This window comes from Pelodiscus sinensis, chromosome 2, assembly GCF_052426305.1.
Source record: "Pelodiscus sinensis isolate ZL-2025 chromosome 2, ASM5242630v1, whole genome shotgun sequence".
NCBI classification, from domain to species: Eukaryota; Metazoa; Chordata; order Testudines; family Trionychidae; genus Pelodiscus; species Pelodiscus sinensis.
The window spans coordinates 110,026,678-110,048,657 of NC_143053.1; the positions used below are offsets into that span (position 1 = coordinate 110,026,678).

Sequence of the window (21,980 nt, forward strand, 5' to 3'; positions counted from 1 at the left end):
ATGACTGTTTCTTCCAGCTTTGTTTCTAATGTTGTATTTAATGTTGTAAGTATTCACAATGTAAGAGAAACAACACAGGAAACTAGTTTACTATGCTTATTCTGACATGTATTGATTTTTTTACTGTTTCATTTATATTATATATATATTTACTACGACTCACTGTTTCAGCGGGTGCTCCATCAATTTCCTCTTCTTCATTAACTCTAAGTAGCCACCTGAAGGAAGAACTTGTGTTTTGTACTAGGTACACATTGCATTCTAGATTAATCCCAGGCTACAGAGGGTTGACCAGGGCCTGAAAGGTTTCTAAGGTAATGGCTGGTGAGGGATTCCATAGCAGCACACCTCTTGTGGAAGCCATGCTGTCAGGAAATGAGAACCACAGATTCATAGGCTTGGAAAGGACATTGAGAGGGTGTCTAGTCCAGCCCCCTACACTTAGGGCAGGAATATGTATTATCTAGATACTGTAGTTAGAAGCAGATTCTTTCTGCGGTGAATCTCACGAAAGGCTCCTCTATCCCTAACCTATTTTGAACTATTTTGATAGTTAATCAGCGTTCAAACCCGTGGGCCATATGAGCAGTTCCACAATCTATCCCACACACAGCTGCTGGCATGTGAGTACCTGTGGCCCGGGGCGGGGGGATCCATACTCTCCCCCTAAGTCCAGCTCCTCCTCCAGTACCACCCCATCTCTTTCTGCCCCTGCTCCATCTCCCCCCCATCACACCCATTCCCTCAAATCCCTTCTCCTGAGGAATGTGGCTTTGGAGATTATTGGGGGGCTGGCACGGGGTGGCAGCAGAGATCAAGCCCCCAGCACTCACTGTGGTGTTGAACGACACAGCAGCCTCTCCTCTGCCCCACTGTCATCTCCCAGGCCCACCCGGTCACTCTGTTTCACCACAGTGACGAGAAGTGGAGTACCCCAGCCCCAGCGCTGGCTGGCTTGGGAGACAGTGGTTGAGTGGAGCATGTGAGTGCAAGGGGAGCCTGATCTCTGCTGCCATCTCCAGCCCGCCCACGTCCCTGTGGGCCAATCTGAGTATGGGGGACCATTCCGTCCGTAGGATGGTTGGGGTGGCTGTTGTGGGGCTCCCTAAAGTGTGGGGCTTGGGGCTGCACTGAACTTCCTATGGATGGGCCAGGTCTGCAAATGCATCCCCCTCCCCTGGCCTCCAGGGATGGGCTGGCAGCAGTGCTGACAGAGCAGCTGACAGCCATTCTGGCACTACCAGTGGTGACAGCGGGGCTCCCTGGAGGAGTTAAATTGCCAGAGGGCAGCAGGTGGGGCGGGGTAACGCATGGCGGGGGGAAGTGTGCAGGCCAGCAGGTGGAACTGGGAGATGTGTGGGGAGGGGGAAACATGCAGAGACACTCCTCCCCAGAACTCTTCCAGAGGAGGATGCCTGCTGGCCCATTAGGAGGATTTGAGGACTGACACTGGCCTAAGATGTTAAGAACAAATCACGTCAACTAATCTGATTGTTTGCCCCAAAACAAAGCAAATATCCCTTCCCCCGCCCCCCGCTTCCTTCCCCCTCAAAGCCTAAGAAAAGGGATGGACTTACCGTTCCCTAAGGCCATGTCTGCACTACAGAATTGAACTGTTCCTACCTGAATTGATGGTAGAGAAGTGGTTCAAGCTCAAATGGTTCAGTGTGACCCTGTCAGTTCATACTGTGAACCAGTGCAGCTTTGTGCTGCGTCCACTGTTCTAAACAGTTCCATTGCTGAATCCTCTCTAGGCATCTCCCCCACAGTTCCTGGCACCACTCCCAGAGCAGTGGATTCAGGGAGATATCGAAAAACCTGTGGTGAGCAAACATATGAAAGGCCATCCCGGGTCAGACCACTAGTCCAGTATTCTCTTTTCTGGCAGTGACCGGTGCCAAATGCTTCAGAGTGAATGAACAGAAAAGGACAGTTACTGAGAGATCCATTCTCGATCATATAGTCCCAGCGTCTGGCAGTCAGAGTCTTAGGGACACCCAGAACATAGCCACTGATAGACTTATTAGTCCTATCTTCTGATCCTTTTTATAACCCAGATATCGTTTTGGATTTCACAACATTTTCTGGCAACGAGTTCCTCAAACTGTCTTTATGTTGTGTGAAGTACTTCCTTTTGTTTGTTTTAAATCTTCTACCTATTCATTTCATCAGGTGATCCTGTACCTTGTGGTATGTGAAGGATAAACGTTGCTTCCCTATTCACTTTCTCCACACTATTCATGATTTTATAGACTGCTGCCACATCTCCCCTAACTCATCTCTTTTCAAAGCTCAACACTCCCACTCTTCTTAATCTCTCCTTATAGGGAATCTGTTGCACACCCTCTTGTCATTTTTGTTGCCTGTCTTTTGTAGTTTTTCTGTTCTTATCTATATTTTTTTCAGATGGGGAGACTGGAAGCAGTTTTCAAAATGTGGGCATACCAGGGATTTATATGGTGGTATTATTGTATTTACTGTCTCCTTATCTATCACTTTCCAAATGGTTCCTAGCATTCTGCTGCTACATGCTAAGTGGATGCTTTCAGAGAATTATAGATGAGGACTCCAAGCTTTCTTTTTCGAGTGGTAACAGCTAATGTAGACCCCATCATTGGGGTGCACTGTGGGAAAGTGATGTGAATCTCTGATTAGGGCAGTGGTCTCGATCTACACTGGCTCTAAGACAGTAATTCAGATTGTCTAAAAAGAAGTTTAATCTAAATTGTTCCTGAAACACGTTAACCATTTGGAGCACTTCTATTTGTGTACCTGGAATATTTTACAAGTTTACTAGAGGGACTAAACTGTTGTTAGAACAGTGCAATTCTCTAGAGAAGACCAGGCCTGATTTGGCTGAATATGGGAGAAAAGCCAACTCCTGACTCAAGACCCTCTCCTCAGAAAACGCTGTCACCAGATGCTGTGAAAACACATATCTGTTGTGAATGTACATAGCAATAACAGCCTTCACTGAAACTTGAATTTTAGTTAGCATCAGACCAAATATATACCTATGTGAAATTGTAGAGGGAGCTCCAAAACTGCTTAGCAGACACTTACACAGCATATAAGTAATGAGGTTTATTTCAAATCTCTAGTCAGCTGTTGTGCACAGAGCTAATTGTATGGTGTGGGAGCTAGGATGATAAAGGTATGCTGTTTTTCATAGTTCTCTCTGTAAGTCATTTACAAATTTGACACTGTCAATCTGGGTTTGACTAAAGATATTAACTGGTTAATGCACTAATTTCCCCTGCCTTTGACATTTGCATTTTCACATCAAAAGCTATGAATGGGACACATCCAGCCTACTTAATTAACTTCATTAACACAGGTCCTACAATTGACAGGTAACTGGTTTTGCTGTTATATATATTCTGTAATTCCCACTCCTACTCACCTGATGAAGTCAGTTTTGCCTTTATATTTGTTAGTCTCTAAGGTGCCAAAGGACTACTCATTGTTTTTAAAGTTACAGACTAAGACACCTACCCCTTTGAGAATTTTACCATGCATGTATGCCATCTAGACTTAATTACTAGATGTCTCAACAAAAGATTTATTGGCATTGGAAAAGATTCAGAAAGGGGCAACAAAAATGATTAGGGGTTTGGAATTGGTCCCATATGAAGAGAGATTAAAAAGATTGGGACTTTTCAGTTTGGAAAAGACGATATTAAGGGGGGTTATAATAGAGGTCTGTAAAAGCATGACTGGTGTGGTAAAAGTGAACAAGGAAAAGTTATTTACTTGTTCCCATAACCTAAGAACTAGGGGTCACCAAATAAAATTAATAGGTAGCAGGTTTAAAACAAACAAAAGGAAGTTTTTCTTCACGCAGCGCCCAATCAACCTGTGGAACTCCTTGCCAGAGGATGTTGTAAAGACCAGGACTTTAACAGGGTTAAAATAAGAGCTAGATAAATTCATGAAGGTTAGGTCCACCAATGGCTATTTGCCAGGATGGGTAGGAATGGTGTCCCTAGCCTCTGTTTGTCAGTGACTGGAAATGGATGACAGGAGAGGGATCACATGATGATTACCTGTTCTGTTCACTCCCTGTGGGATAGCTGGCATTGGCCACTGTTGAAAGACAGAATACTGGGCTAGATGGACCTTTGGTCTGACCCAGTATGGCTGTTCTTATGTACTACATTATATATATGGGAAGGAGGGCAAACAAAATTTAGAAAGCTTCAGCTGATAAAAAATGCAGCTGCGTGTCTGCTCAGACACAAAATTACTGTAAACACATCATCCCCATGGCCATAGTTACTATACTGACTGCTCATTGAATAAAGAGTCCAGTTCAAGCAGCAGCTTTCTGTAAAAAGAATTGTATCTGTATAGGTAAATAAATAGCTTGTCAGACCCATAGTGGTAGAGTCCTGAATTGATATAAAAGGTGCATCCTCATCCAATCACTCAACTGCAAAAATGGTCTGCAGATATAAAGCAGATATCCACAGGTTTTCAGGGCTCAACAGATAGATGACAATGAAATATGTAAAATAGAGTTCCCAGGCTATGAGGTGAGTAAAAAAGAAAGTGTGGTGGTACCAGTGACATTGAATTCTGAATGTGAAGAAATGTCTAGGAGCGTTGCCTCACTGGGGTGTGTGAGATGAAATTAACACACCTCCAGAAATAGGATTGTGCCAGGAAAAGGAGAAAACAGTCACAATAATAAGGCCTTACAAACTTATACTATATTAACTGCAAAGGCTATGTTAATACAAACTTTTGGTCAAGATTTAACTATTCACGCTGGGAACAAGAGTGTTCTAGTCACCACTGTAACCTGCAGCATCTAAAACAAGTTTCATTCCTGGCATACAGTAATTACTCTGAAATCAGCAACGTTACACCACAGACATCAACTGGCTCACATAATATCTGATGATATTATGTATGGAGTAAAAGGTAACATTCTTGTGTGCAATGTGTCTACTGTTACTATAACTTTGAACTTCCTGATTTGTCTTTATTTAAAATATCAGTCAAAAGTTTTATTCACATGTGCTTTTGCAGTTAATTTCCATGTTTTATTTTTAGATGGGGGGGGGGGGAACAGATAAATAAAGGAAAGACAATGGGGAAGAAGCAAAAAGACCAATATGTACATTTAAATTTGAATGTACAGGTGTTATGTTAATTTAACACATCCAACCTGTTTTTCATTTATTTATATTATTAATCATTTCTATTATCATAGTGCTTAAAAGCTGAATTCAGGAACCGAGACCCCATTGTACTAGGTGCCGTAAAATGGTCTCTCTACTGCAGAGCTTATAATCTAAGTATTAAGAAGAGACAACAGATGTTTGCAGGCAGATCAGCAGGGGAGTACAAGGAAACAATGAGACGAGTATTAGTCATCATGATATACAATGGTTTCAGCATACCAGCAGCCTAGTTATTGTCAAGTTTTTTGTAGGCTTGGTGACAAAGGTGAGTTATAAAGAGGATTTTAAAGGAAGATAGTGAGATAGCTTTGTGGATGTTTACAGGAGCACTCCTCAATCATGAGGGATCACACAGGAAAAGCACAAGTATGCTTGTTTGAAAATGTAGCTGTATTTATGAACTATCATCTTCTGCACCTGTAGGGTTTCTGCTGATCTGCAGTTGTGCAGTTGAATATCAGATGGTACATTCAACACATTTTTTCTTGTTTGTGCATGTTCAAAACACTGAGGCACTAATGCTGAGTGCCTCCCATAAAGTGCTGAACTCCTCCACCTCCATTAACTTATGGTCAGTCTATACTGCTGCAAAGCATTAGACTACAAGCAGAAAGAGAGAATTAAGCCATAATACTTGGAGCTATCAACTGATGGAAAGAAAGCTGTAGAGGGGAGCCAGGGCATAAAGAAGGCACAGAATAATTGTTAATTCTAAAAAGCTGATGCTAATGCTACTATTAACAATTATTGTTCTTCCAAGATTAAAGTTTAATTTCTTCCCTCCTCTTGTAGGCAGAAATGGTGCGTGCTGCTTTCCAAGCTCAGAGAGCCTTCCTGCTGCTAGTGTCTCAGTATCAAGAACCTCCAGAGGTAAGGAAATCCCTGTAACACTTTGGGAGGCAACATAGTAGGATGTGTGTGTGCATGTCTGAATAAATGGCAGCCCCCAAGCTCTCTTCGATTCACTGCTCTTTATTTAGGGGATGGTAAGGTATAAATGCTGTACTGACTTGTGTTGGGGATGGGCACAGTATATGTAGCAAAGCTAGATGTGGGTCCTCTTACATGAATGCTGTTACAACCAGGGATGGGCAATAATTTTTGATGGAAGGGGACACACCAAGATTTTGGAATGTGGACAAGAGCCACACTCTCTTCCATGATATTAATGCAGAAGGAAGCCTGGAGTTAAGAGATTGGAGTGCAGGAGGCTGTGGGGGGTCTGGGAGGGAGTTTGGTGAAGCAGGCAGTTATAACTAGGGATGTTAAATATTGGTTAATTAAATAGTCGAGTAACCTCATGAATTCTTATTGGTTAGTCTGCTATTCTATAGTCCCGGAGCGGGGAGGGAAAGGGGGTGTGGCAGCCGCTGTATCAGAGGCAACAGTGCAGGGTGTCAAGCAGGAGCTGGTCCATGAGGGGAGCCAGGTTAAAAACTAGCTCCCCTTGTGGACTGGCTGCCTGTTGCCCAGTGTTTCTGCCTCTGATAAAGAGGCAGCAGTGTGGGGTGGCAGCAGCCCCTGTCTACGGTGGGTCTGACCTACTGGACCCAGCACGAGCCAGAACTGAGCTGGGCTGCTTCCCTGCCTGGCTCCTAATACACTTTAAATACAGAGCTGCAGCAGGAGTATTTTCTGGACCCAGTGTGAGCCAGAACTGAGGCTGGACTGCTGGCCAGCCTGCTAAAAAATGTACTAGCAAGGGTGGGGAGAGGGAAATGTGTGTACTCTATAGCATTAAACTATAAAATTTTGCTTATTGGTTAATTAACTATACTGTTACATCCCTAGTTGTAACCTGGGGTATGGGACTGGGGTGCAGGAGGAGGTGCAGGGCTTTGGATTGTGACCTAGGGTAGGAAGGGATTGTGACCTGGGGCAAGGGATTAGGGTGCAGGGGTTTGAGTCGTGACCTAGGGCAGGGGATTGAAGTACAGGAAGAGGTGCAGGGGTTAGGGTTGTGACCTGAGGCAAGGTATTGGGGTGCAGGATTTGAAAGAGGATATGGGTAGGGTTACCAGATGGCTTCAACAAAAATACCGGACACACTTGATCTCAGATGGGAAGTGGGGGAGGGGACCAGCAGAGTGGGGAGTGGGGCTGGCCAGGAGGAGGTGTGTGGGTGGGGGATGAACCGGCTGGCAGGAAGCAGGGCTGATCATGGCAGGGGGGTTGAGGGCAGTGGGGCTGGCTGGGGGAGTTTGGGGAAGGGACCGGCCAGCGGGAAGCAGGGCTGGCCAGGAGGGGGTCGGGGCTGGCTGGCAGGAAGCAGGGCTGGCCGGAAGAAGGTCGGGGGGAGTGGGGATGGCCGGAGGGGCAAGCGGGGGGAGAGAATCGACCGGCAGGGAGCAGGACTCAACCGGGTGCATGGAGATCCCGGGGTGCTGCCCTTCTCGTGCATGGTCCCGGTGAAGCACAAGTGAGTCTGACCCCGGGGATTCCCTCCTGCCCTGCCCTCCCCCCGCGTAGTTGTGTACTGCTTGGCTGGTAGACACACTCATGCAGCATGAGCATGTCTACCAGCCATGAAGTCTGCAACTACGTACTGATGCTCCTAATAATAATAAAACTTACCTAATTAGAAAATACCAGACATTTTATATGTCCAGTATTTTCTCAATTTGTTTCCCGAACAGAACCCTCAAATACCGGACTGTCCGGTTCAAAACCAGACACCTGGCAACCCTGGGTATGGGTTCAGGAGCGGGTATGGGTTCAGAAGGGGGAGCAGAGGGTTTGGATTATGTGGGGCAGCAGAAGCTTGGCGGGAGGGAGGGTTTGGGGTGCCAGGGGCAGGCTGTGGCCAGGAGACTTACCTGGGCAACTCTAGGCCAGCAACCCAGTGTGTTTCAGGCAGCATCCCTGCTTGCCCCACCCCCACGCAGGCTGCAGGGGCCACGTGTGTTGGTGAATAAGAGCCTGAGGGCTTCAGACAGACAGCTCCCATTGGCCAGAAACTGGCCAGTGGAATTATGCTAGGGGAGGGGACAGTGCACGAAGTCTCTCCCCTTTCCTCCACCATGGCTGTGAAAGAGAAACGGCCCGGCAGCTGCTTTTCTGAGCAGCATGTGGGGGAAGGCAGGGAGTTTGCCTGAGGCTTCCCGCTGTGTCTGTGGGCCGGATTTGGTGGTTTGGCAGGCTGGATCCAGCCTGCAGGCTGGATCCAGCCTGCGTACCTTATTTTACCCAGGCCTGACTTATACTCTTACACATATTACAGAACATTTTAAAATATTTTAGAGTGTTTTAAAAAATATCCCCTAGGGCAAGCTTTTTGCAGCCCCTTCACCTATAAAGCAAAGTGCCTAAGTCTCATAGCACAGGCATAAGAGTAAGCCATAAAATCCTCCAAATGCCCTAAACCAGCTTTTTTTCCTATGCCTAAAAGTGTCGCAGTACTAAAGGGACCTTTGGAGCTTCTGAAACTGGAAGTGAGTGCTGTGTATCTCTATGGAAAACTGGAAATCTCCTTTCCCCATGGAATAAAACTCCCATTTCTAGCCCTGCAGGAACACTAGATAACAGGCTTGAAAGTTACCACACTTAGATTTATCCAGCATCTCTCAGGTCCTTAACTCAATTTTTGTTTTTTGGAAAGTAAAATGAAAATGTACATTACTCTGGGGTGGGGCTGCGGGGTTCAGTATTCAGGCTGTCCTGGGGAGAGAGGACTACCCCAACCCTCTTCACAGCAGCAGCTTGGGGCCATGTGAAAAGTGCCTCTTCAATGGGTACAGCCGGGGCAGAGGTGTATATCCCCTGGCTGGATCAGGTATGGAGTTGTCTGCCCCTGTGCTCCCTAGCCAGAGTGAGGAATGCAGCAAACTGCACTTTTCCTGGCTCCCTGAGGAAGGGGAAGAGCCAGCAATGTTTCCATACAAATTTTTTTGGGGGGGGCCTTCAGCCATACAAATTGGTGCTGCAGCCTCAGCAGCGCGGGTTCCGCGCTGCGTGCGAGAAGGAGGGCTGCGCTCCCTCCTCCTCCCCACCCCGCTGGGGGGAATGGAAGCACACTGTCCAGAAGCTTTCCCCACTGCCGGGGGTGTGAAGTCAGGTAAGTGTCCTCCCTCATGTCCAGATTCCCACACTCCAATCCCTCTCACTCATTCTCCTCCCCCTGCCAAGACCCTGCTCTTGTACCCTTCCTCCTGGCCACACACTACACCCTCCCTTGTTCCTGCTCCCTCCCCCTGGCCAGACACCCTACTCCCAGCCTGCTTCTGCACCCCACCTCCCACCCAGACCTCACAATCTCTCTCCTATCTGCATCCCACCTACCTTCCAGATCCTGCACCCCATCCCTATATCCCACTCACTGGCAGCCGTGTCCCACATACTAAACACCTCATTTTTGTCCCTACCCCAGACTCTAAGGGGGTCCATAAAATCCACTAACTCTGGAACCCCAGAAAAGTAAATCTGGTTTACGGGAAGCCCTGAACCTCAGTCCTCCCCTTCTGTTCCCCTAACTCCTTGAGGCTGGGGCACCAGAGGGGTGAGATGTCTCAGTCGGAGCCACATCAGTGAGCATTGGGGATTTTGGGAGTTTTATTGCTTCATACTTGTGTGGGCCCCAACTAATTTTTCTGTGGGTCAGTAGCCTCCAACCCAAAAAGGTTCCCACCCCTGCTATAAATAAAGAAGACATTGAAACCTGTTGAGTTGAACATGAATTAATATTTTATTTTTATTTAAAATGAAGTTTGATTAACATGAGAAAGATAAAATGCTTAATCTGTTTAATAATTTAAATTAAACCATTCTCCCTAGCTGCACCACTAGCAAAATGGCTTGGGTGTAATTATGTAATTAACAGTGAGATTCCATTAGCAACTGCTGGTCTGCTGAAAGGTTTACATTGGGCCAGGTGGTCCTCGGGCTAAAAAGTTTAAAAACCACTGAAATAGAGGCACCTCTAGCTTCATCTCTGGAAAGACTGTTCTGGGCTCCCTGATGCTTCACGAGAGCCCACGGAGACATTGGGTCTGTTACCACAACAGTGAAATCACTGTATCACTCTGGTGTGGATGATGGACAGACTCTTTGTGAGTCTTCCTCATCCACGGAGTTGATGATTTAAAAATTTTAAATGGTGTGTTAAGTTGTCATGTGAAAACACTTGACATGTCCACAGAGAGGCAGGATGTATCATCTCTCTGCAGAGAGGGTTGTCATGACTTGTGTGTATGGGTGAACAGGCTCTTTGCTCCATGAACAGGTGAGATGTTTTGACTTCCTGTTTCAAGTGATTTCTTTTTCTGTCTTTGGACTGCACGTTGCCTAGACCTGAATGGAGTTAGCTGTAACAACACATTTCTGAGTTATTCTGACACACAAAGTGAAACCTGTGCTAAAGACCCCATATCCAGTGAGAGAAAGTGCTGCTGTCAGAAGTCAATTCAAAGTCTTTCCAATTTTCTTCAGAGATCATCTCTACCAGGCAGTGGGGTTTTTACTGTTTGGGCCCTTATATTTTTGAACTGGATCTTGGGTAATGTCAACAAATTGCTTTGAGCCCAATCCTAGCTTAAAGTTTACATTGGATCAGACCCTTTGTAAACAGGTTGGGAAGTGGTCTCATTTGGCAATTATTATTAGGTATTATTTAGATTATTTAGATGGCATTGCCATCATAGAATTGACATATACATTTCTCAGTAGCTTTACATATAACATACCCAGCCCCACTGACCTCATGGGAAATGTATCCATCAAGCAGTGGTGGTAAGGGTTCTCCACCCTGTACTTGTCATGGTTAGTTCAATATTGTCATTATGGCTTATGGAATCAGCAGTCACTTGATAGTTTTGCGGTAACTTAAAAAAAATGCAGTTGCTGTACAGCTCATTGGGGTTGTAAATTTCCATTAATCAGTTAACTAGTTAATGTTAGGTCACAGTGGGGCTGCCGCTGGCTCCCAGCCCCCTCCAGAGCAATCCCTGTCTGCAGCAGGTAGGGAGCTGCTCCAGCCCCCTTTGATTACCAGTTAATTGGAACCAGTAAGCATCATCCGTTAAGAGGACTAAGGCAGTCGTCCTGTGTCAGATAGTTCTGGATGATTCCCAGGCCCTGAGTCAAATGGGGCCACATCTACACTGCAAAGTAATAGGTCCTGAATCTCATCTTGAATCGAGGTTGGACCCCTAGTGCTGCAGTGTCATGGGACCCTCGGTCTGGGGCCTGGGTTAATGCAATTGCAGCATAGTTCCATGGGGGCGGGGACTCCTATGGTGCCCAAACCCATCCCTATTGGTAGAGGATGGTGGGAGGAATTCTTAGAGGAATCACATGACACCCTTTGCTTCCAGTCTTGTGTCCGTCTTAACCCATGAAGTGCAACCCCTAGGGGTGGGACTTCCTGTGGCAGACAGGTAGGGCCTAAGGGGTCAGGGGCCTAACTAGCAGTGTCCGGGGGCATGGCTAATGTGTCCCCATTTTTGGTTCAGAAAATATGGTCACCATAGGCATGCAGGGAATGAAGAGTCCATGGGCACTGTCTGTCCATGTCCTGAATCTTGTTTTGGCTTATTGCTCAATACATTGCATAATTCAGTAATCCCTCTGTGGGGTTCCTAGACACTAGTATGAACAAGAAAGGTTCTCCTGCCACTGACATTCTTGGATAGACAAATAAAAAAGATATCTCAGTTAGTACTTTTTAATGGCTTGGATGCTCCAAGGGGAAAGAGGCTGAGCCTTGACACATGCAAATTCCCAGCCAGACCTTTGATTTACAAAGCCCAGAGCGAGAAGGCATCAGTCTGTGAACTGTTTCCCTCTTTGGCCCTGCTCTGAGGGTAGATATGGGTCATTTTCACCAAGGCTGTGCAGGATCCCCTTTTGGACATGGCCTCAAACAGTCATTTGGCCTGCTTGCAAGGCCAGCCATGCACAAAGCTGCACAAACTCACAGGTAGATCAACCGTTTACAATAAATAAATTCCAAGTCATGGTGGTTATATCTCCATCTCTGACAGGAGTAAAGAATTGATTATTTGGGATTGCTGCTGTTTGCCTCTTTAGATACTTATGTGTCAGAATTATTTTCTGTGTGCTTTGCCAGTGAGAACTGTGGTTGCCTTTCCCTACATAGAACCATAACAACTTTCAAACACACCACAATGTTCTACCATCCTGACAAGCCCTAAAGGAGAAACTTGCTCATGGCCTGCATTAATTCTGTTTCATTTTTAAAAGCTTTTTATTGAAATCAAAGCCATACAGCTTATACAGATCACCTTAGCACACACTGGCAAGATACATTCAACTTGTGAATAAATTTGGACTTTCATTTTTTCTGACCTTGCACTTTTGTGAATAAGGGGGCATGTATGCAACAGAACTGAGACTTATTTTTGTGAAGTATAAAGCAATAAATAAGCACACACCAGTGCCTGGTTAAAAGTATTTGTGCAAAATCATGCCAGTCTAGACGCAGCCCTCGTGTGGGGCTGCTGCCTGCGGCTAACTGAGCTCCGTGCTTAAAAGGAACCTACCCCCACCCCAGACAGACAGTTCTCAGGGTTCCCTGCTTGTTTGTCTACCTTGATGAGGGACAGAAAAGCAATCCTGCCTTGGAGTGCCCTGAGTGCCCGCACTCGGGACACCACAGCACTCGGCCACATGGAGCCAGAGCTGCCCCATGGCATACCGGTGTGTCTCGTGGGGTCGTTGCCATCAGCCTGGCTGCACTTGCTGCAGGCTGCCATCCAGGGGATCCATCGGGGGGCTGTCAGGATCCAGGAGGCCCTAAGGGAGAGCGTCCACCCCGAGGAGCCCTCAGAGCCTCCCCGGTCCTCCCCACCGGGGGCTCGTGCCCCATTCCTCCCTCACCTCCTTCCACTTACCCCCTCCCTAGCCCCCCTTCCTGATGTCAAATAAAAGACACGTATGTTCAAAAATAGAAACTGGGTTTATTGAACAAAACTAGGGGGGTGGGGGGGATGTGCCCATAGTGGCCACCAGGGCTCCCTGAGAAGGGCTGGAGGCCCCTTATTTCAAATTAAGTGTCTACATAGCACTTAATTCGAAATAGCTATTTCGAATTTGGTGTTAGTCCTTGTAGAATGAGGTTTACCAAATTCAAAATAAGTGCTCCACTATTTTGAATTTATTTCGAAATAGCGGTTTGGCTGTGTAGACGCTATTAAAGTTAATTCGAAATAACTGCTGTTATTCTGAGTCTTCTGAGCCTCTTCCTGCAGTTTCCAGGCCATGATTCCTGGGACACTGACAGAAATGCCAAATGTTCTGCTCCCAAGCAGTACACCCCAGCTTACTCATTTCTCATTAGATTACAGCTCCACTTAACACTCATCAGTTATAAATTTAACAGAGAGCTGAGGTTTCAAGTAATGTGAAGGAGAAATATTGGAAACAAACCAGTTACATAGAAAATAAAATCATAACTTGCCTGCTAGAGCCTAAACTTTAATAAGAACATTAGAGCAAAAGTTCACCCCAAATCCATCCATCCATCCAATGTATGACAGGCAGGCTTGGCTGTGATAGCTCATGAAGCAAGCTCATTGTCATCTTACTTCCCAGGTGAAGAAAATTATGTGTCTTTCCCTTCATTCTCCTGATGTGTCAAACTAATTCATGGCCATAAACCAGACACCCTTCTATTGTGTTTTCCTTCTTGTGATGTCTTGTCACCTTTGTAATCTTGATTAGTTGGTGATTTCTTATGCATATAGATTTCACAAGAACAGCCACAGTGGGTCAGATCGATGGTCCATTTAGCCCAATATCCTATCTTCCAACAGTAGCCAGTACCAGATGCTTCAGAGAGAATGAACAGAGCACGGTAATTTACTAGTGATCCATCCCCTGTCATCCAGGCCCAGCTACTGGCAGCCAGCAGTTTAGGGACAGGCAAAGTATGGGTTGCATCCCTGACTAACTTGGCTAACAGCCGTTGAAGGACCTACCTTCCAGGAACTTATCTAGTTCTTTTTTTAATCCATTTACACTTTGGTCTTCACACCATCCCCTGGCAACAAATTATGTGAAGTACTTCCTTTGTTTATTTTAAATATGTTGTCTGTTAATTTAATTGTTATGTGAAGGGGTAAATACCGTTTCCTTATTCATCTTCTCCATCACCATTCATGCTTTTGCAGACCTCTGTCACATCCCCCTTAGTCATCTCTTGTATAAATTGAACCGTCCCAGTGTTTTAATCTCTCTCCACAGAAGAGCCATTCCATGCCCCTCATCATTTTTGTTGCTTTTCTTTTTTACCAATTCCCAAACACCATTTTTGAGGGGCAGGGCAACCAGAACTGTATGTAGTATTCAAGATGTGGATATACCATGGCCTCATATAGTGGCATTAAGATATTTTGTCTTATCTATTCCTTCCCTAATGGTTCATAAAATTTGGTTGGTTTTTTGATCGATGCTGCATATTGAGGAGTTGTTTTCAAAGAAGCATTCCGAGATCTCTTTCTTGATTGATACAGCTAATTTAGACACCATCTTTTTCTACGTGTAGTTGGGATTATGTTTATGCATTACCTTGCATTTATCAACATTCAATTTCATCTACCATTTTGTTGCCCAATCACCCAGTTTTGTGAAATCCTTTGTGACTCTTTGCAGTCGGTTCTGGACGTATCTATTTTCAGTCATTTTGTATCATTTGCAATATTTCCCACCTCACTGTTTACCCCTTTTTCAGATCATTTATGAATATGGTCCACTACAGTTCCTTGGAGACATCACTATTTATCTCTCACCAATGTGAAAACTGATATTCTTCCCCTTTGTTTCTTATCTTTTAACTATTTATAGATCCATGATAGGACCTTCTCTCTTATCCCATGACTCTTTACATTGTTTAAGAGCCTTTGGTGAGGACCTTGTCAAATGCTTTCTGAAAGTACACTATATCCTCAGAAGCACCCATGTCCACATGTTTATTGGCCCCCTAAAAGAATTCTAATAAATTGATGAGGCATAATTTCCCTTTACAAAAGCTGTGTTCACTCTTACCAAACATATTGTGGTCATCAATGTATCTAATAAATCTGGTCTTTACTTTGCCTGGTTTGAAGTTATTGGCCTATAATTGCCAGGATTGCCTGTGAAGAAATCAGTGTTACATTAGCTATCTGCCAGTCTCATGATACAGAGGCTGATTGAAGTGATAAGTTACTATAGAGAGGCAGACTGGCCTCCCACAGACTCAGAGGGGAGGAACCCCTCCCAGAGCTCTGGTGGGTGGATCCAAGCTGTACTCACTCCTCCCACTGGAAGTCAGTGGGCGGGATAGGAAGTATAAAAGACAAGTCTGAAAATTCAACGGGGGTACGGCTACAGGAGGAGCCAGATACCTGCTGCTGATCTGGGACACTGCTGCCAGCTCCTGAGGAGCTGGGAACTGGCCGAAGCCTCCAGAGCCATACACCAACGCGATGTCAGAGGACTTGCCAGCAGTGCCCCAGTCCTTCTACCTGGACGATCTTGACAGCCCTCTACAGGACCAGATACACCCCAAGGGGGTGGGAGAGTAGGAAGTAACTCAGGGGCAGCTGACCCTAATTTGGCTGCAGCACCACCTGAATACAGGTCAGTGTGTTGCAATCTGGATCCTCACTGATCCAGTGGCAAATCCTGCTGCCACTATTAGGCCGCACATTAGAGTGGGTGGGTGTTTGCCACCTTCCTACCATTGCAACCCTGGGGAGGCAGTCTCCCCTCTCGAGGACAAGGAGGAAGCACTTGTTGGTCATCTGCTGGAGCCAGGATACCCAAACCCTTTGTTGCTTGACCCTGAACACAGGCCTAAGACATACACCTTTGTTGCCAAGAGCTGACTCTCTGTCTTTTTGCTACTCAACCCTGAACACAGGCCCAAGCTGTAGACTGCTGCCATGCCGCTAACTTCACCACCACCTGAGACATATGCAGGCAGACTGACCTCCCATGGACCCAGAGAGGGAGGAACCCCTCCCACTGAACCACCGCAGTTACATAATGCAGTTATGAGTTCTGAAATTTTATGATTGAGTTCCTACAGAACTCTTGGGTTGTCCTGTGATTTATTACTAGTAATTACTATTTAATTTATCAGTTTGTTCCAAAACTTCCTCTAACAACACCCCAATCCGAGGATAGTTACTCAGATTTGTCACCTAAAATTAATGGTTCCCAGGTAGGAATCTCGTTCATATTTTCTTTAGTGAACACTGATGTGAAGAATTCATTTAGCAAAGGCCTTGTGTTTCTTGACTACTCCTTTAGTACCACTGATTGTTTAACAGATTTCCTGCTTCTGATGTACCTTAAAAAATTGTGGTGTTAGTTTTTGAGTCTTTTGCTAGTTGCTCTTCAAATTCTTTTTTTGGTCTAGTTAATTATACTTTTCTACTTAAGCTGCCAGAGTTTATGTTCCTTTCTATTTGACTTCCAATTTTGTGTCTACTTCTTTTTTAATCTTATTTAGCTATTTTTGATCCTCCTATTGTTTGAGGTATACATATAGCATGATGTTTTAAATTTTTTCCTTGCAGGCATTTCAATAAGATGTCTGTTCTTTTTAATTTCCATTTAAGTAGCTTCCTCATTTTTGTGTAGTTTTCCTTTTTGAAGTTACATTATGCTGTGATGGGTCTCTGGGATTTCCTCCCTTACCTACAAAGATATTAAATTTCATTACATTATGGTTGCTATTTCTGAGTGATTCATCTGTATTCACCTCTTAGACCAGATCTTGCATGTCACTTAGGACAAAATCAAGAATTGCCTCTCCTCTTGTGGGTTCCAGGATTAGCTACCCCAAGAAGCAGTTATTAATGGTGTCTGTGAATAACTAATTTCCATTGTAAGACTCACAATGCACAATGGTCAGCCAGGGAGACAAGTGTCTCCTATCCTTTGTCTGAACAGAACATGTTTCTCACCTCCTGGTAATTTGTCTCATTATGTTTCTTGAGCACAGTTTTAAGTCTATATATATATAATTCCGTATATATTATCTGACAGTTTGAGACAGGCTTTCAATAGAGACTTTACACAGTATTCTTTGGTACATTATTATCCATATTACTGATTCAGGGGATCCCCATATAAAACTGTGCATGTCCCATGCCTTCTGCCAGTTGGCATCAAGAGGTTCCTGGGTCACAATAGATTAAGCAGTAGGTATACAGTATGCTGACCCCCAGAATCATGAGTCAGGCCCACCCAAAAGTTTATGATTAGCTTTAAAAAATAACACATGGTGAGGCTGTCATCTTGTTTCTGAGCTTTTTAGCATAGTTGAGTTACATTTTCAGGCTTTTCTCAGCACCATGAGGTCTAGAAACTTTCAGTTAAATGAAACTAGTGGGCTATACCCCATACTCACTAAACTTGCCAAACCCCCTCTCTCTGGCCGCTTTTGTGGCAAGAGAGCATATGACATCATTCTGTTGCCTGGCAGGAGAAACTTTTTTATATAGAGAGAGAGGTATACTGAGATTCTCATTTAATCACTACTTTCCATGAGCTGGGGCTTTGCGAAACAGAACTTGCAATAAAATCACAAGAGTTGGAGATTTGGGCCTTAGTTTGTTTGCACTTTGGCTGGCATGACAAAGTCTTGCGTACTTTGTTGAAATGTATATTAGGACTTGTACGATCAAGGCTGGAGTATTCTAGCTTTGGAGGTGTGGTGTCCAACATACTTGCTACTAAAATTAAAATTTAAAAAAATTAATGGAGATTGCCTATCTCCTAGAACTGGAAAGGACCTTGAAGGTCATTGAGTCCAGTCCCCTGTCTTCACAGTAGGACCAAGTACCATACCTGACAATTTTTGCCCCAAATCCCTAAATGGTCGCTGCAAGGATTGAACTCACAACCCTGGGTTTAGCAGGCCAATGCTCAAACTGCTGAGCTATCCCTTCCCCATGTGACTAGCCACCTGTGACTATTTGGTTGGTTGAGTGTGTCTAGTTCACTATAGCAGTAGCAACTATAGTGGCTACTCCTTCAGAACTGGTTGGGCACCACGACTATAGAGGGAGGTCCACATGGTGTATAAATGAACATCATTGGATCCTTTAAAATGTTATAAATATTGAAAGATCGGTATGTTTTTTTCTGATCATTTTTGTGTGAGACCAAGCCCAGTGTATTTGTTGTTTTTAATATCAAAAGCATTAGATAGCACTGCTGATATACACATTTATTTTGATGGGCATAAAAAGGATATTGCTGTTCATTCTGTCTTTTTTCAGACCCAGTTCTTTGGATAGTATTATACAGTAAACTTCCGATAATCCAGCACCTTTAGGACCCAGGGGATGCCGGATTATCAGATATGCTGGACTATCAGATATGCTGGACTATCAGAAGGGGGGGCTATGAGGGGTCTGGAGTGGGGTGGGAGGGGATGCCACCCCAGACCCCTCATAGCCCCCCCTTACGATAGTCTGGCTCTACCCCAGGAGTCCCTGATTCAGCCGCTGCTGGTCAGTTTCAGCAGCAGCTGAATCGGGGCTGCCTGCAATAGAGCAGCTGGGGTGCTGCCGGGTTGGTCCCGCAGTGCCAAGGGGCGGCGCTACGGCACCAACCCAGCAGCACTCCAGCTGCTCTTGGGGACGCCTGGGACAGAGCAGCTGGGGTACTGCCCGGTTGGTCCCGTAGCGCTGCCCCTCGGGGCTGCGGGACCAACCCGGCAGCACCCCAGCTGCTCTTGGGGACACCGGGCTGCTCTGCCCGGGGCTTCCTGGAATCAGCCGCTGATCTGTTTCAGCAGCAGCTGACTCTGGGACCCCTGGGGCAGAGCAGCTGGGGTCTTGCCGGCTTGGTCCCGCAGCGCCGAGGGGCGGCGCTACAAGACCAACCCGGCAGCGCCCCAGCTGCTCTGCCCCAGGCGTCCAGATTCAGCCTGCTGGTGAAACTGACGCTGCTGGTCAGTTTCAGCAGCGGCTGAATCCCGACGCCTGGGGCAAAGCAGCTGGAGTGCTGCTGGGTTGGTGCCGTAGCGCCGTCCTTTGACGCTGTGGGACCAACCCGGCAGCACTCCAGCTGCTCTGCCCCAGGCGTCCCTAAAAGCAGCTGGGGTGCTGCCGGGTTGGTCCCGCAGCCCTGAGGGGCAGCGCTACCAGACCAACCCGGCAGCACCCCAGCTGCTCTGCTCTCGGCTTCCCCGATTCAGCTGCTGGTCAGTTTCAGCAGCAGCTGAATGGGGGAAGCCTGTCCGGCTGCCCCAGCACTTCCAGGTTCCTGATGGTGCCGGACCATCAGGAATCCCGGAGCATTGGATGCCGGACTAATGGAGTTTTACTGTACTAAGTTATACTCTGGGTAGACCTGAACACTGCTGATGGCTGCTTATTATGTGCACAATAATAGTTTCAGTGGCAGCAGCTTGAATAGTATTTTCCATTGCAGAGCATGCAGTTACTGGCACCTTTCTGTCTTTTCACGTTTATGTGCTAGTAGTAGAAAAAAACAATGTGTTGCTCATTTCACACAGATTAACAGGTTTGCAGATTGTTTTCTGTACCACATTGAAAACTGGTGAGCATACAATAGCCCAAGAGAGGAAAGGAAGGGGAGACCCCCCAGTGTGATGTCATCTGGGTCTGCTTGTGTTTATAGCCTAAACCTACAGAGTCTGTGTGGAATCCAAACAGGAAAGCTAATCAGTAGTGTATCAGAATGCACAGGGCAGAGAAAAGCAAATGAAGATAACAGCATATCTGTAAATGCAAGAGAAAAGCGAGTAATTCTGTCATTCGTCTGTCTAGACTGTTTGCTTTAGTAATGTAAAGCTGTGAAGGAGCCAGTGAGTTGCAATTATGGCAGAGTAGCTTTGTAGATATTCAGAGACAGCGGTGTGGAGACTGAGAGGATTTACTCATTTCCTGTCATGTTGGGATGTCACACATGGTGACTTTTTAAGAAAAAAAAAGAAAAAGAAAAACCCTGAAAAAATAAATGACCTCAGCTCTCTTTGCTTAAAAAAACTAACACATTAGGGCAATCACCATTAAAAAAAATGTCTGTTGTGGTGATAGTATAATAATTGAGGGTCAGAAAATAGAAATGTATAATGTATAGAGACCAGAGATTTCTTTTCTCTTCCCCTTTTAGGCAAATGCTGAGGTTACTGATTAATATAGTTCTTTAATATCTGTAGTCAGTGACTTACTATTAAATGCTCTTCTAATAATTAATCTCATTTCACTTGGTTTTGTTCAGATTTGTGATTAGCATCTACATTTTTTCATCTCAGAGCTTGTTGTGGTGTGCAGCTTTTATCATCTGTATATGTGAAAATAACTGTTCCAGCTGGCATACCAATCCTACATCAACTGCAATAAATTACTTAGCAGAGTGCATGTTCTGTTACTTTTTATGGTCATGTTCTATATTTGTAGGTGCAGTGGGAAAGATCACATGACAAAACTATCATTTGATATTAATGTTTTGTCCCAACTAGTGGCTGCTGAATTCTTACATTCATCCAATGATTGGAAGTAATTTTTCGATGCTACATTTTTTTAAAGTGTTAAAAATGTTTATCTGTCCGCTATAAGTTATTTATATATGGTAGCAGAGGGGCGTGAAGAGAGAGCAAAAGAGGAGTGTGTTATGTTCTGTGAGAAATTATTTTAGACATCTTCAGTACTTCAATTTGTATGCTTTTGAGCTATTTAAAAGATTAAGATACCAAAACATTGTGAAACAGTTTATAACAAAATTTCCTGTTCCATGTATTCTAATCCAAATCCATTCCACATATTCTACTACAAATCTAATTCTGAGTGAAACAGAATATTATTTTGTGGTGTATTTGTTCCTAGAGTTATTTGTTTCCCTGTGTAATTATCTTTTTAACAACGTAATTTTTTAAATTTGTGATCTTAAAAAAATGCATTCACATTCCAAAATAGTATCGAAGTCATAATAGTAAATATTCTATGAATGATAAATATTATGGCACTGCTTCTTCAGAAACTGTTTCTTTTCATTTAAATAGTTTAAATACCTTACAAAACTGCTTTGTCTGTTTCATCTTCTATTTAAACTATTGTTCCCACACAGTGGATTATTAATAAAATACGTTTTCCCTGTGAATTATTATAAGTATAAGTAGTATCAATGTTAGATCTGTGTCAAATGCATTGCTGCAGATAGTGCTGGACTGAAGAGTTGCAATCTAGTTTATCAAGAACCTCTCTCATTAAATTTATTCCTCAAATATGTTGTCGGAGACAGGGCTTTTTTTCATGATGTATGGCTGCACATCTTGCCATCTTGCCATTATGTCCTTTCATTTAAAACTGCACCACAGAACTTCTGAGATTGATGCCTCTTACATTCAAAAATGTAGTATCCATGCAAATAATCACAGTTAGAAATGTAAGATTGATAGTAAGAGTTTATCAGCCTGATTCATATGATAGATGCAATTCAGACTATAGTGGTGCTAGAATATAATTAACACACACACACACACACACACACACACACACACACACACACACACACACACACACACACACACACACACACACTGCTCAATTTGTATGACTTTCATTCCCCAACTGGTCTGATACTCTGGTCATCTGAAGAAGTGGGTTTTGCCCATGAAAGCTCATGATGCCATTTACATGTTTTGTTAGTCTTTAAGGTGCTACTAGAGTATTTGTTGTTGTTTTTTAAGTTTTTCTTGTTACAAACTCACTTGGCAACCCCTCTGAAGCTTTTGGTCTGATATTAACATTTTGTAGAAGACAAACATTAGTGTTAAATGCCTGCCTTTAATTTGAAAGTACCATAACCAAC

At 44.6% G+C, this 21,980-nt stretch overlaps 1 protein-coding gene across 1 annotated transcript in view; it reads left to right on the plus strand.

Annotated features, from left to right (window-relative positions):
- The window catches only part of CAP2 (cyclase associated actin cytoskeleton regulatory protein 2), a 119,781-nt gene that overhangs the window by 39,063 nt on the left and 58,738 nt on the right, over positions 1-21,980 (plus strand). Inside the window, exon 4 of the mRNA XM_075921220.2 lies at positions 5,982-6,059. Within this exon, the coding sequence (XP_075777335.1) occupies positions 5,982-6,059 (78 nt within the window). The remainder of the gene's footprint in view (positions 1-5,981; positions 6,060-21,980) is intronic.